The sequence below is a fragment of the Salvelinus sp. IW2-2015 genome, linkage group LG37 (genome assembly GCF_002910315.2).
Source record: "Salvelinus sp. IW2-2015 linkage group LG37, ASM291031v2, whole genome shotgun sequence".
Lineage (NCBI taxonomy): Eukaryota > Metazoa > Chordata > Actinopteri > Salmoniformes > Salmonidae > Salvelinus > Salvelinus sp. IW2-2015.
Genome location: NC_036876.1, coordinates 5,876,659 through 5,891,658, shown reverse-complemented (window position 1 = coordinate 5,891,658; position 15,000 = coordinate 5,876,659). Strand labels below are relative to the sequence as shown.

The 15,000-nt window shown below is 41.8% G+C and overlaps 1 protein-coding gene across 1 annotated transcript in view; it reads right to left on the bottom strand.

The window, feature by feature from the left end:
* The window catches only part of LOC111960272 (uncharacterized), a 14,792-nt gene extending 11,907 nt beyond the window's left edge, over positions 1-2,885 (bottom strand). The window contains exons 1-2 of the mRNA XM_023982193.2: positions 2,629-2,885; positions 2,263-2,408 (exon numbers count right to left, since the gene is read on the bottom strand). Of these exons, the coding sequence (XP_023837961.1) occupies positions 2,263-2,408; positions 2,629-2,756 (274 nt within the window). The 5' untranslated portion in view covers positions 2,757-2,885. The remainder of the gene's footprint in view (positions 1-2,262; positions 2,409-2,628) is intronic.
* Between the last annotated feature and the right edge of the window lie 12,115 nt (positions 2,886-15,000).

The window sequence follows — 15,000 nt, the reverse complement described above, 5'->3', positions numbered from 1 at the left end:
TAAAAAGGATAACTTTTAAATGTTTTACAATMTTTATTTTTATTAAATTCACMGAGGAGGATGTTCCTCCTCATCCTCCTCTGAGGAGCCTCCACTGAAGCCTGCACATAACTGCGAACCAAACTGGCCATTGTTTTATTAGAAAAAACATGACCCTTTATAATGTCCACTTATGTACATAAGATGCTGTATATAGCATTTTAACATATCAAAACAAGAGATAAATAAAATGTGTTCAGCCTTTGCTGTTAGCAGATGTGCATAATATCCTGAGACCATAATCAAAATAACAAAAACGTAGTTAGGTTGTTGTAACATTTAAACATAAAACATTATTTTTTTGTTGCATTTCATGGATCACCAGTGTGGTTCAATGCAGCATTGCTGTATGGTGCACTCAAAATGTCTTGTAGGCCTAGTTGAGTAGCCAGCCTAGGCCACTGCTCAAATGTTGGTATAGGCCTACACATTTTCCTTTTGCAAGTTTTTGTTGTTATTGCAGGTTTTGTTTTTGGGTTATTCATTGTCAAGCTTTAGAAACCAAAGGTAGACTGCTACATTTTAGTAGCCTAGCTAGTAATGTGGCATGTGTCCTTACACTTTCCCTCCGCTGCACATTACGGGACACAGGAAAGTAGCGCGATTGAAGTTGAATTCACCGATACAAGCGCCTCAGGCTGTAATTWCATAAAGTAGATGACATAGCAGTTGACTCATTTATACTCGCTTGTGTGTCCTATTGTCCTAGCAATTTATAACCGAGATTACATTTTTTGTAGGCTACAGCAATGACCCGTTGGACCCGAAACTTGGCATTGACATTTAGCCTACAACACTTTTAAAAAGTTCAGTCTGGTAGAAGATTTGGTCAGTGCCATTAGTGATGATATAATACAGTGCACTGCCTGGCTGGTGTGTGTGTGTGTTCCCAGTGGCAGATATAGGTATAGGCGACATGGGCAGACACCCAGGGAGGCAACATGCCAGGGGCGGCACGAGGCGCCCGCACCAGCATTTTTGGGAATGGTGACATTTGCTCGATCGGTTTGCTATCTCTCATTTACACGTCACGTCAACGATATCATGTGACCGTGTGGGACTGTGGGTCAATTAACCTTGTCGGAGTGGGGTGGGAGGGTTCGCCCAGGGAGCCATACAAGCTAGAACCACTACTGTGTGTGCCAATGCACTGCCGTTTGGCGTGCAGCACATTAGCAGTGCTTGCTGTGACTTGTAGTCACAGCAAGGTTGTGTCATAGTGTCATTATATTTGGGGTGTGGTGCGGTCACGATATAGTGATTGCAAAACAATTGGGTTCCCAAGAAATTCTGGCAGAAAAAATGGGGTCCCCTCTGAAAAAGTTTGAATAGCACTGATATAAGGCAAGTTTTTGCTATAGATTGCAGGTAATGGCAGTTACAGCTGTTAAAAAATGCTAAAATCCCACCATACTCAGCAGTACCAACTTGTTAAAAAATCTCCAGACTCTTATTAAGATTGATAAATACTGCACAATTTAAACAATTGCCCCCAATCCTCCCTCCCCCAAAACACGAGTAAATATTGGATATACAAATACAATATAAATTGTGCCTTCCTGTATTATACTTATGCTAAAATATAAACTCTATTCTACTGAGCCATTTACTTTATGTTCCTATTCTTATCTTTTATTATTTCTTGTTGTTGATGCATCGAGAAGCATTATCCCGCACATATGACTAATGAAACTTAAAACACACAAATGCTCAAGGGCTTTGAACTTGAGTGCACTTCTAGAAATTCTTAAACCCGTTCCTCACCTATTTCCTGTATAAATTGGGTGTGTTGTATCTTTCACTTTCTTTTGTCATGAAATTAGTAAGTGTTTAGAGAAGGTGGGGGAGGGGAAGTGGGAGTGACAGAGACAGAGACAGAGACAGAGACAGAGACAGAGACAGAGACACAGACAGAGACAGAGAGAGAGAGAGACATTACTGAGAAATTACTGAGGAATTTTTCTGGAATAAATGCAAGACAGACAGGGAGTGTCCCATAAAGTTACACATGGGGTTTTAAGGTGAAAGGAGAAGTGTGTGTAAGAAACTGGGCATCCATCCACAGCAAGAAGTAAAGAAGAGAAAGAGACCCCAGGACGAGTAGCATCCTAATAAAATAAAAAATACAAATACAGAGAGAGCGAGACAGAGAGAGAGAGAGAGAGAGAGAGAGAGAGAGAGAGAGAGAGAGAATAGAAATCAATGGCTGTGGTTGGTCCATACCTGAGTGTAGCGATAGCACCCTCTCCAGGCTGTCCAGGGAAAGTGCACTGTGTGCTGAATGCGGATGCGCATTGGTGAGCAGGTCCGTGGAGGCGAAAGAGCGGCGGATTCCTAAACTCAAATGGTGTGTCTGAATTTGACCAATTCTGATTTACACACACAACAGACAGCACAGAGAGAGGGAGAGGGATTGAAACATTTTCACATTCAAGGAATCATTTAAAAAAATGCATCTCGGTTTTGCTATCAGTCATCTTCCTATCAATAAACTACAAGTAGCAGGCCTGGATGCCAAGGTATGCACTTGATGGAAATCACAGATTATCCGAATATTATTGGATCTGGCTATAAAATAMACATTCTTACCGAAGAGATGGTGGTGATTTATGGTCTGGAAAGCGTATCTCTTGAGCACCTGTCGATAGAGCCTTGTCGCTGGCCTGTCTCAACTCCCGAGACATATAGATGGTGGTGCATTTTGATTGGTCCGACATTCTCTTTTCCTAAATTCTCCGAAGATACTCAGAGGATAGAGAGGAACAGGAAACCGGATYTACACATCTATATAATCGGCCTTTGAATGTAACTGTAACCAGCCATTYTAGAAATGTTATCACAAGACAGAGAACTTAACTTCACGATGCTATGTGATCTCATAATGTAACTTCGATGCAAATGTGAGCTCACCAAAGAATTGAACTATGCAACAATACATGACGTAGCCTAAATACATTTTGTCAGATTAAAACAATTACAAAGAAATGACCACTAKATGGCAATGTTGCATTAGTAAAGAACCACAGAAAAATTACAAAAGCCACATTTTGTCCCTMTAATAAACTATTCGTTATAAGTGATTGGTTGACTCTAACACATATAAACCATTTCATTATGTATAATATATTCTCAAACATGCACAAAATACATTCCAGCATGTCAGTGTTGTCCTTCCAATTTATAATTGCAGCGAGTGACTGCAGACATTATCATTTTGCTTGTCATCAGTAGGCCTATCACAAGTGTTTGTGTGTCGCACTTGTGATATCAGAGCTGCATGTGCCATCCGTTTCCTGTGTGCGCTGTCCAAGGTGCTGCAGTCAGGTTTATGTTTAACCATCAGGGTGAGCCGAGATGTCAAGCGGAGTTGAGCTCACTGCTCTCATCCTGTGTAAAGGTTAAATCATTTACATCTTAGTCATTTAGCAGACCCTCTTATCCAGAGCGACTTGGGTAAAGTGCCTTGCTCAAGGGCACATCAACAGATTTATCACCTAGTCCGCGATTTGAACCAGCAACCCTTTAGGTTACTGACCCAACTTATGTTAACTGCCATGCTACCTGCCATCCTTATTTGAGAACAGCCTATAGAACCAGAACCCAAGGTAATTTAAGTTTTTCCTAGCAAATTAGCTATTGGATGTCGAACAATGGCAGATTTTATTTTCAAATTATCACTAGAATGTCCTGATGTACCATTTGCCCCCCCCCCCCCCCCACCACTTTTTAAAAAATCTTCATCACGGAAAACAGAAGTTTAACGACTGCAGAGCGTGGTTTCTCATTTTCTCCTCTTTGAGACAGTCTACAGTCACTTACCAGAACTCACTGAGAGTGTTGCAGATAGGACATTAGAGCTATGGAGGTTCTTCATGGAGGCAGCTCTACTTGAGTCACAGCATATTCCAGGCAAGTACATTTGTGTGTTGTGGTGTGTGTGTGTGTGTGTGTGGTGTGTTGCTGATGTCCTCTGTCTGTCTGTCTGTCTGTCTGTCTGTTGTCTGTCTGTGTGTGCTGTGTATGAATGTTATCTTCTATGTAAATTATGTGTGTGTTTGTACTGTATCTTAGTGGAGGCTGTAGGTGAGCCAAGTCCTGATCCACTGCAGGAGGATGTGTTCCAGAGGAGGATTTGTTCTCCCCCCACCAGACAGACAGCATGGACCTGCCCGAACCCCCGTTGTTCTGTGCACTATGGCGCCTTCGTCTCCTATCTGCCAAACCCAATTCCAAATAGTCTTCTTCTCTTATAAATGCACACACTCACACGCACACACACTCTTACAGCAGAGTTGTTTTCTCTCTCAGGTCCTACGTACCCTGGAGAGAGCTGGATAGGAGGCTCATGGTGCTGAGCACTATCCTGGACAGTGAGAAGCTCTTCCTCAACGAGCTGGGACTGCTGATGGTAACACCACACACAACAGACACACACTGACATCTCTAAGTCTCTCTCTAACACACACACTGCTCAGCCAGGGGGCTTGGTGTGTTTACTAGTTTGTAAGTTTGGTGTGTTTGTAGTCTAAGTGTTTGTACGTTTATTTTAAGTGAAGTGCATGTGGTTATGAATTGTGCCAGTTTACATTTTGGCACTCTTTTTTTATGTTGTCTAGTTTTAGTAATTTTGACTAAAATATAATTAAGTACTTCATCCATTTTGGTCATTTTGAGTAATGATTAGTCTACTTATTGTTAAAATTACGAAAACGGTGGACCATTTTAGTAAACTAAATGCCCTTTAATTTTAGTCAAATTTTTGTCACTTCACATTTGTATTGCCTCATTAACCTACACAGTAGGACTGGTGGCACCTTAATTGGGGAGGACGGTCTCATGGTAATGGCTGGAGCGGAAATCAGTGGAATGCTATACAATACATCAAACATATGGCATCCACATTTGTGATGCCATTCATTAGTCCGTTCCCAGACATTTTATCAGCCGTCTCCGACATTTCGAATCCCACCATACTTCTTCGCTACATTTCTGGTTTCAGAGCTGGTCATGGGTGCACCTAGCCACGCTCAAGGTCCTAAACGATATCCTAACCCATCGATAAGAAACAATACTGTGCAGCCGTATTTATTGACCTGGCCAAGGCTTTCGACTCTGTTATCACCAATCCCATCGGCAGACTTGATAGCCTTGGTTTTTCAAATGATTGCTCGCCTGGTTCAACACTACTTTCTGATAAGAGTTCAGTGTGTCAAATCAGAGGGCCTGTTTCGGCCTCTGGCAGTCTCTATGGGGTGCCACAGGTTCAATTCTTGGACCGACTCTTTCTCTGTATACTCAATGATGTCGCTCTTGCTGCTGGTGAGTCTCATATACACCTCTAACGGCAGACGACACCATTCTGTATACTTCTGGCCTTCTTTGGACACTGGTTTACAACCTCCAGACGAGCTTTAATGCATACAACTCTCCTTCGTGGCCTCCAATTGCTCTTAAATACAAGTAAAATAATGCATGCTCTTCAACGATCGCTGCCTGCACCTGCCCGCCCGTCCAACATCACTACTCTGGACGGTTCTGACTAGAATATGTGGACAACTAAAATACCTAGGTGTCTGGCTTAGACTGTAAACTCTCCTTCCAGGAGACTCTCCTTTCCAAACAATCTCCAATCCAAAGTTAAATCTAGAATTTACTTCCTATTTCGCGAACAAAGCATCCTTCACTCATGTGCCGAAACATACCCTTGTAAAACTGACCATCCTACGATCCTCGACTTCGGTGATGTCATTTACAAAAATAGCCTCCAATACCCTACTCATAAATTGGATGCAGTCTATCACAGTGCATCCGTTTGTCACAAAAGCCCATATACTACCACCACTGCGACCTGTACGCTCTCGTTGGCTGGCCCTCCTTCATACTCTCGCCAAACCCACTGGCTCCAGGTCATCTACAAGACCCTGCTAGGTAAGGTCCCCCCTTATTCAGCGCTGCTGGTCACCATAGCAGCCCACCTGGAGCAGCGCTCAGCAGGTATATCTCTCTGGTTCACCCCCAAAACCAATTCTTCTTGGCCGCCTCTCTTCCAGTTCTTCTGCTGCCAATGCCTTGAAGAACTACAAAAATCTCTGAAATGGAAACACTTTATCTCCCTCATTAGCTTTAAGCACCAGCTGTCAGAGCAGTAGATACTGCACCGTAACATAGCCATCTATAATTTAGCCCAAATAACTACCTTCCCCCTACTGTATTTATATTATGTATTTGCCTTTACACCCCTTATTTCTATCTGCTATTTGCACTATTCTTCCACTGCAAATCTACCATTCCAGTGTTTTACTTGCTATATTGTATTTACTTCGCCACCTATGGCTTTTTTTTTGCTTTACTCTTCATATCACCTATGCACATTGTATATTAGACTTTATTTTTTCTACTGTATATTGACTGTATGTTTGTTTTACACTCCATGATGTAACTCTGTGGTTGTTGTCTATGGTGTCGACTGTTTTATTTACCTTGGCCAGGTTGCAATTGTAAATGAGACTTGTTTTCAACTTGCCTACCTGGTTAATATAAGGGAATATTTTTAAATGATCTGCCCAAATTCCTGATTCAGCCTACATACAGTACCAGTCAAAGTTTGGACTCACCTACTCACCTACCCCTGGGTTTTTCTTATTTTCTTATCTATTTCTACATTGTAGAATAACATGAATGAAACATATGGAATCATGTTAGTAACCAAATAAGTGTTAAATAATCTAAATATACAGTGGGGCAAAAAAGTATTTAGTCAGCCACCAATTGTGCAAGTTCCCACTTAAAGAAGATGAGAGAGGCTGTAATTTTCATCATAGGTACACTTCAACTATGAACGACAAATTGAAAAAAAAATCCAGAAATTCACATTGTAGGATTTTTAATGAATTTATTTGCAATTATGGGTGGAAAATAAATATTTGGTCACTACAAACAAGCAAGATTTCTGGCTCTCACAGACCTGTAACTTTTCTTTAAGAGGCTCCTCTGTCCTCACTCGTTACCTGTATTAATGGCACTGTTTTGAACTTGTTATCAGTATAAAAGACACCTGTCCACAACCTCAAACAGTCACTCCCAAACTCCCACTATGGTAAGACCAAAGAGCTGTCAAAGGACACCAGAAACAAAAATTGTAGACCTGCCACCAGGCTGGGAAGACTGAATCTGCATAGGTAAGCAGCTTGGTTTGAAGAAATCAACTGTGGGGCAATTATTAGGAAATGGAAGACATACAAGACAACTGATATCTCTCCTCGATCTGGGGGCTCCACGCAAGATCTCACCACGTGGGGTCAAAATGATCACAAGAACGGTGAGCAAAAATCGAGAACCACACCCGCTGGAATGACTGCAGAGAGCTGGTACCAAGTTCAAAGCTACCATCAGTAAAACAATAGCCGCCAGGGACTCAAATCCTGCAGTCAGACGTGTCCCTGCTTAAGCAGTACATGTCCAGGCGTCTGAAGTTTGCTAGAGAGCATTATTGGATGTCAAGAAGAAGATTGGGAAAATGTCATATGGTCAGATGAAACCAAAATAAACTTTTTGCTAAAAATCAACTCGTCGTGTTTGGAGGACAAAGAATGCTGAGTTGCATCCAAAGAACACCATACTACTGTAAAGCATGGGGGTGGAACATATGCTTTGGGGGTGTTCTCTGCAAAGGGACCAGGACGATGATCCGTGATAAAGGACAGAATGAATGGGGACCTGTATCGTGAGATTTGATTGAAAACCACCTTCCATCAGCAAGGGCATTGAAGATGAAAGTGGCTGGTCTTTCAGCATGACAATGATCCCAATCACACCGCCCGGCGCAACGAAGGAGTGGTTCGTAAGAAGCATTCAAGGTCCTGGAGTGGCCTAGCCAGTCTCCGATCTCAACCCCATAGAAAATCTTTGGAGGAGTTGAAAGTCCGTGTTTCCCAGCAACAGCCAAAACATCACTGCTCTAGAGGAGATCTGCATGGAGGAATGGGCCCAAAATCCAGCAACAGTGTGTGAAAACCCTTGTGAAGATTTGCAGAAAACGTTTGACCTCTGTCATTGCACAAAGGGTATATAACAAGTATTGAGATAAACTTTTGTTATTGACCAAATACTTATTTTCCACCATAATTTGCAAATAAATTCATAAAAAATCCTACACTGTGATTTTCTGGATTTTTTTCTATTTTTGTCTGTCATAGTTGGAAGTGTACCTATGAGTGAAAATTACAGGCTCTCTCATCTTTTTAAGTGGGAGAACTTGCAACTTGGTGGTGACTAAATACTTTTTTGCCCCACTGTATTTGAGATTTGAGATTCTTCAAAGTAGCAACCCTTTGTTGATGACAGCTTTGCCCACTCTTGGCATCTCTCAACAGCTTCACCTGGAATGCTTTTCCAGCGGTGTTGAAGGAGTTCCACATATGTGGGTACTTTTTTCTTCATCTCTGCGGTCCAACTCATCCAAACAATACTCATTTTGGTTTGAGGGTCGGGTGATTGTGGAGGCCAGGTCATCTGATGCAGCACTCCATCCTCTCATTCTTGGTCAAATAGCCTTACACAGCCTGGAGTTGTTGTTGGGTCATTTCTCCTGTTGAAAAAACAATGAATAGTCACACTAAGGATGGGATGGCGGAATGCTGTGGTCAGCCCATGCTGGCTAAATGTGCCTTAAATTCTACTTTGGACTCTACATTCAGACAAAGGCCAGATTTCCACCGTCTAATGTCCATTGTTCATGTTATCTGGCCCAAGCAGTTTTCTTGCTACCTTATGTGGTGTCCTTTAGTAGTGGTTTCTTTGCTGCAATTCGACCATGAAGGCCTGATTCATGCAGTCTACTCCGATGTTGAGATGTGTCTGTTACTTTAACTCTGTGAAGCATTTATTTCTGMTGCAATTTCTGAGGCTGATAACTCTAATGAACTTATCCTCTGCAGCAGAGGTAACTCTGGGTCTTCCTTTCCTGTGGCGGTCCTCATGAGAGCCAGTTTCATCATAGCTCTTGATGGTTTTTGCGACTGCACTTGAAGAAACTTTAAAAGTTCTTGAAATTTTCCAGATTGACTGACCTTCATGTATAACGTGAACATCTAGCAACCCAAAGGTTGTGAGTTCAAATCTCATTATGGACAACKTTAGCATTTTAGCTAATTAGCAACATTTCAACTACTTACTAATTTTKAGCTACTTTTCAACTCCTTAGCATGTTAGCTAATACTTCCTCTAACCCTAACCCTAACCATAACCATTTTAGTTAACCCTTCACCTAACACTAACATAAACCCTAACCTTAACTATAACTCCTAACCATGACCCTTATCCTAGCTAACGTTAGCGAGATAGCTAACATTAGCCACCTTGCTAGAATTCGTAAGATATCATACATTTTGCAAATTCATAACATATAACATGTTTTGCAATAACGTAACAAATTGTACATTTTTTCAAATTCGTAATATATAATACGAATTGTATTTCATGACATATTATACGAAATGGGTGACTGACATCCACAAATTACATACCATATGAAACGTAACATATCATATTAAATTGAGTGTCTCGGATTTACATACAGAATAMTACGAAATGCTCTGAGACCAGGTTGGTATAATCAGAGCAGGAACAGAGCCTGTCTGCTCACTCTCATAGCTTGCTCCCCCACAGCTCACCAGCTGATGTAGGCTGTGTGTGCCGGGTGTGGTGCGTCCTTCCCACGGCTGAACAGAATTGCGCAAATATTAATTGTGCTTATCACTGAACAGCTCTCAATCTCTCCAAAACTCTTGTCCAGTCCATTTAGTAGTCCGATTTTTGTCACAGAAAATGTTTTGTCTCACCTCGTTTTAATCAACTAAAATAAACGTAAAAAAATATAAACATTTCTGCAGTCTACTGAAAAATAGGTGTTTGACGAATACTTTTGTCACAATTTTTGTTGACGAAATTGACACTGTTGTGCATACAGATTATTTAAAATAACAATTACAACACACTTTTTTATCCACTGGGGCCTGTTGCACAAACCTAGGATAAGGGATTAAGCCAGGATATTCTTGGTGATCCTGGCTCATTGATCCGAAATCCGGTTGCACTAAGAGATGGATAGGGCAGGAGGATATGTTATGGTATAAATTTACCATGGAAGATTATTCTGTGGAGCTAGCCTGCTCCAGACCAGGCTAAATTCCAGATCTATTTAACTCATCCCTAATGTCAGTAGCAGTCACCACAAATGGAACCAATAGTTATTTCACTGCTCACTATACATTGTTATCCATATAACTAGACCACTGTTATTTATTTAAACGTTTGTGATCATTAATTTCAAATGATTTTGGATAAAAAATGATTTTAGATGATGTTGCTATCATTAGATATTACAGTTTCCCATAGACTATAAGGCTATATATAAATGAATAGAATATTAGGGCCACAGAGGGGAAAAAACACAAGTCATAATATTGGTAACCATTTGTTTTAAGGAGGACAGTTTGTTAAAATGACAGATGTGGGCATTTCGTGAATTTGTACTTCAGTAGGTTTTCATAACAAAGACATGCTGATGTGCCAGAATATTAAGTAACATTTGTCATAAGTATCAAAACTGTATAAAAACAATATGTAGCTTTTTCTGCAGAAAGAACAGCCCATAAAATTTAATGACTTTATCCTTTTTCTTCAGTGTGGCCTAGTACTCTGTCATATAAACAAATACACATTCCATAGAATATAAAAACAATGGTAACATTATGTTCCTTTATTGAAATAAGGAACAAAACAAAGCAGGTAAACATCAGCTCTTTCGAAACTGAAGTCACAGTGACTCTACAGATATGAAAAGCTCAGAATCCAAGCCATATTATACAAAATGATACATACACATTCAAAGGTCTGTATTAATAAAACACCCTGCATGTCTGCACACTAAAATAAATGCGCACAAAATCCAATACACATCAACTGAACAGAACCAAATAATGGAGCAGTAGCCTCCTGCAGCCTGTATTAACACTAAACAGTATACCGCACAACACATCATAAGAGGCCAAATTCGTCAAAAACAACCCCAAAAAAACCCAAATTCCTCTGCACCGCAGGACCATATTTAACCAAAATTGAAAGCACAACAATACTAACTAAAATAATCAACACATATTGGGTCCTCAGCAGCCGACCACCTGTCGTCATCAGGGAAGATTGCCGGATTGTCCCAGTCCATGGCTGGGGCACTCTGGGGGCCCTCTCCTTCCTCAGGCAGGCCACATTGTGGAGGACAGCACAAGCCACATAATATCACATGCCCAACAGGGCTGACCCTTAATTTGTGAAGCGCAGTGAAAGCGTGTCCTTCAGGAGGCAAAGGTCATTTCAACTCTGGCCCTGGTCCTGTGCATGGGCATGGTGGGCCTGCTGTGCTTCCTGGGGGTCTGTGAAAGGTGTCAGGAGAAAAGGCTGGCAGCCATCAACCCCTGTCTCCCAGCAACACACCAGAGAATTCACCTGTCAACACAAATCCATCATTCTACACTCATAAACACAGTGAATATCTTGACACAGCCATGATGGTTATAAAATAGGGGTTGTGTGGCTTACCTTGTGATAGGCACTGATAGATTTCAGAGCCCGAAAGATTCTGGAGTCATGGACTGAGCCAGGCCATTTTGCCACAACATTGCTGATCACACAGTCAGCATTGCCAGACCATCTGAAATCATAAGATGAAGAATTCCACCATCAATGCACATCACTGGCAATGCAGAGTGTTCGTCAATGGACAATATCAAAAAGTTATTGTTCACCTGAACATTAATGCTGTGAAAGGTTTCCTATTCACAAAATCGGCCTCATGGGCACCTGAGGGGGCTTTTATCCTTATGTGTGCAGTCCACTGCACCAATGACATTGGGGAAACCTGTCACACAAAGTAATAGTGAGTATCCTACTATGTGTTAACAGTTGTCCTGTAATTTGTGATCCACTTACCTGCAATCCTATAGAACTCCTCTTTGATGTCACAGAGTCTTCTGTGGCCAGGGAAGGAGATGAAGACATCTGCTAATGCTTTGATAGCCAGACACACACTCCTTATTGTGCGGCAATTGTGGCTTGTTCAGCTTGTTCTGCATCCCCACTGAGTACAGGAGGCTCCACTAGCAAAAAAGCGCAAGGCCACACAAACCATTTGCTCCACACTCAGTGCATGGCTCCGTGCAGTGCGGTGCTTTAATCCTGGGACCCAGGTAGTCTGCATAGATACCTGATGCCATCTGCAGAAAACCTGTATCTTTCATATCAGATGGTCATCAGGGAAGGCCAGTGGGTCCAACCGGTCCCTGAAGACCCTTTCTCGCCTGAAGGCTCTCCTCAGCACAAGTGTCTTCTTCATCCACCACATCTCGCACGAATGGGCATGCCATTGTCAGAGCAGAAAGGAACACACAATTTTGGGCTTCATATAGGCTAGTGGCCACACCTGGTGCTGGGGTGGGGCAAAAGAGGGCGATGCCTTATAACGATGACTTGGTTGTACTGATTGCTGGGAAAATAAAAAAACCCTTAGAAAGATGCCACCGTCCTGTGTGCTCACAATAAGAGCTCATATGTCATGGCTCACTTGACTTTACGAGAATATACCTAATTTTTATTTTGAGCTGTGTCATCTTCTTGAGCTGGGGAGGAAAGAAAAATAATGATTAATACATTTGTGTTACAGTTAGCATACAGTGTACATTGAAGGCATATCTCACCTCCCTCTCAAGTTTTTTTAATTTCAAGGTCCAGTTTCCTAATTGTCCTCTTTTTTATTTCGGACTCCAGTGCAAGATTTTCCATCTTTTTCTTCTTGTACTGAATGTCTATGTCTGCCATTCTATTTGGCGCCGGAGGTGGTTGCCATACAACTTTCTGATAGCTTGTGAGCTCTTGGAACACAATACAATTAGCGCAGCTGGAATTTGGCAGGATGTGGTGTCCTTTTATTAATACGCACTATGTTGCCAGGCTGGTTTCCACTGTATAGCATCTGGTCCTGTAAAAGAAATTAGATTTTTTGATTTTGATGAGGACTCCTCACCATTGTAGAGTAAATTAGTACTTTCACCGCTAACATGATACCTCATGCCTTCTGGAATCCAGAGAGATGGTCCTCCTCCTCATCATCGTCTCCATCATGTGCTGTTGCTGCTGCACTGGGGCTTCACCCTATCACATTTAATCGGATTCATATTGAAGCTAGTAGACAAGACATGCCAGGCCTACAGTTGCCTTTGTGGAGTACTCACTGGGATCAGCATCGTCTGTGCTTGTGCTGGTGGCTCTAACAGGAACACAGTGCTGCCAGACACTGCAAGCAATAGGTAAACCAAAGTCAGACAGTCCAAATTGATTCAATATGAATGTGGTTGTATCCCATGTAGAGATGGAAGGACATACCTTGAATGAAGCGGGTGGCATCTTGGGAGGAACCTATGCTCGTCTCTTTCCCCCCAGGGATCCCCTCTAAGACGGCCCTGCCTTTATTAGCTCCAAGGCCATGTCCTCTGCTGGGTAAGGTCAGCCTTTGGTGACCCACCACCCGTGCTTGTCTGTGGGTATTCTTTTTCACTGCTAAACAGTACAGACAATGTGTGAGCAGCACCTTCTGGGTACAATATATGCTTGTGCTTTGTTAAATATTAGTCAGGGACCTACCCATTCTGCAGAATGTTCTTGTATTTGATTTTGACCCTGCTGCCATGTCCGTTTTGGCCCGTTCATGTTTAATCTACACACACACACACACACACACACACACCACACACATTTATGGAGTCACACTGCAAAAAATTACTTGGTATTTTTGTCTTGTTTTCAGTAAAAAATATCAAAAAATTTATCATAGCTTTATACAGTGTGATGGAGTTACTTTAACAATTTCACTCATATCTGCAGTGCATTTCAATTAAAATTTAACCGTTTCATAATTACAGTACAACTGCATTTTTGGAATGTGAATTAAAATATTTGAATTGTAATTGGTGATGTTTTCAGCGAGCGGTGAGTGTGTAATTGTGCACTACTTACGCATTCAGGCGGTCTGCAATACTTTTGCCACGCTTTTCTCTTTGCTTTATCACTGTGGCGGTGTTGCCTTTCTTCTTAATTATATCTTTACCTCCTCGTATGTCTCCCATGAGGATTTGTGCTTCCGACGGGGAAAAGTACGCGCCTCTAGTTGCCATGGTAAATCAGTTAATCTGTGATCTGTGGCGGGTCATTTGAGTGAGCCGTGAGCGCGCACCTATCCAGGATTGGTTTCACCTGGCTTAATGAATCCGTGTCTGCTCATCCTGGCTTGGTCTTTGTGCAACCAATTAAGCCTGGACGCACATGTTTTGGCTTCATTGAGCTCAGCTGAGTCATATTATCCCGGATGTCTTAATTCTACTTTTGTGCAACAGGCCCCTGGTGTCTGGTGGATACTGCTTCCCTCTGGAGCCCACAACACTTCTGTAATTCTTTGTTGGAGAAGAATGGCTTCCCTCTTTGTCCAGGGCTCGATTTCATTATTAAAACTATGCTCCCTTCCCTCTCCACCTGTTCACATCCCTTGCAAACCTGAAAGGGATTAGGTGTACTATATATGGGTGTAACTTATATGATAGCGTATGTGGAGTAATATGGTAAATAGCTACACCGAAGCTTCTGGAAGGATATTTTGCTCCATCTATTGCTTTGTATATAGTCAACAAGGGCTGAGGGAAGTGGGTGATTTTTTGTTGCGGAATAGACCAAAGAGTCCACTATACAAATAGGCAGCATTATGTGTGAGTGCCAGAAAGTGATGTTGCAATAACAAGTGACCAAGTCATTTTCAATCTCTTAATTTCTCTTCTCCTTCATCTCCATCTATTATAAACGGATGCTTCTGCTTTTGTGTCAACAAGCAACACAAATAGATGTGAGAAAATAACCCCTGTT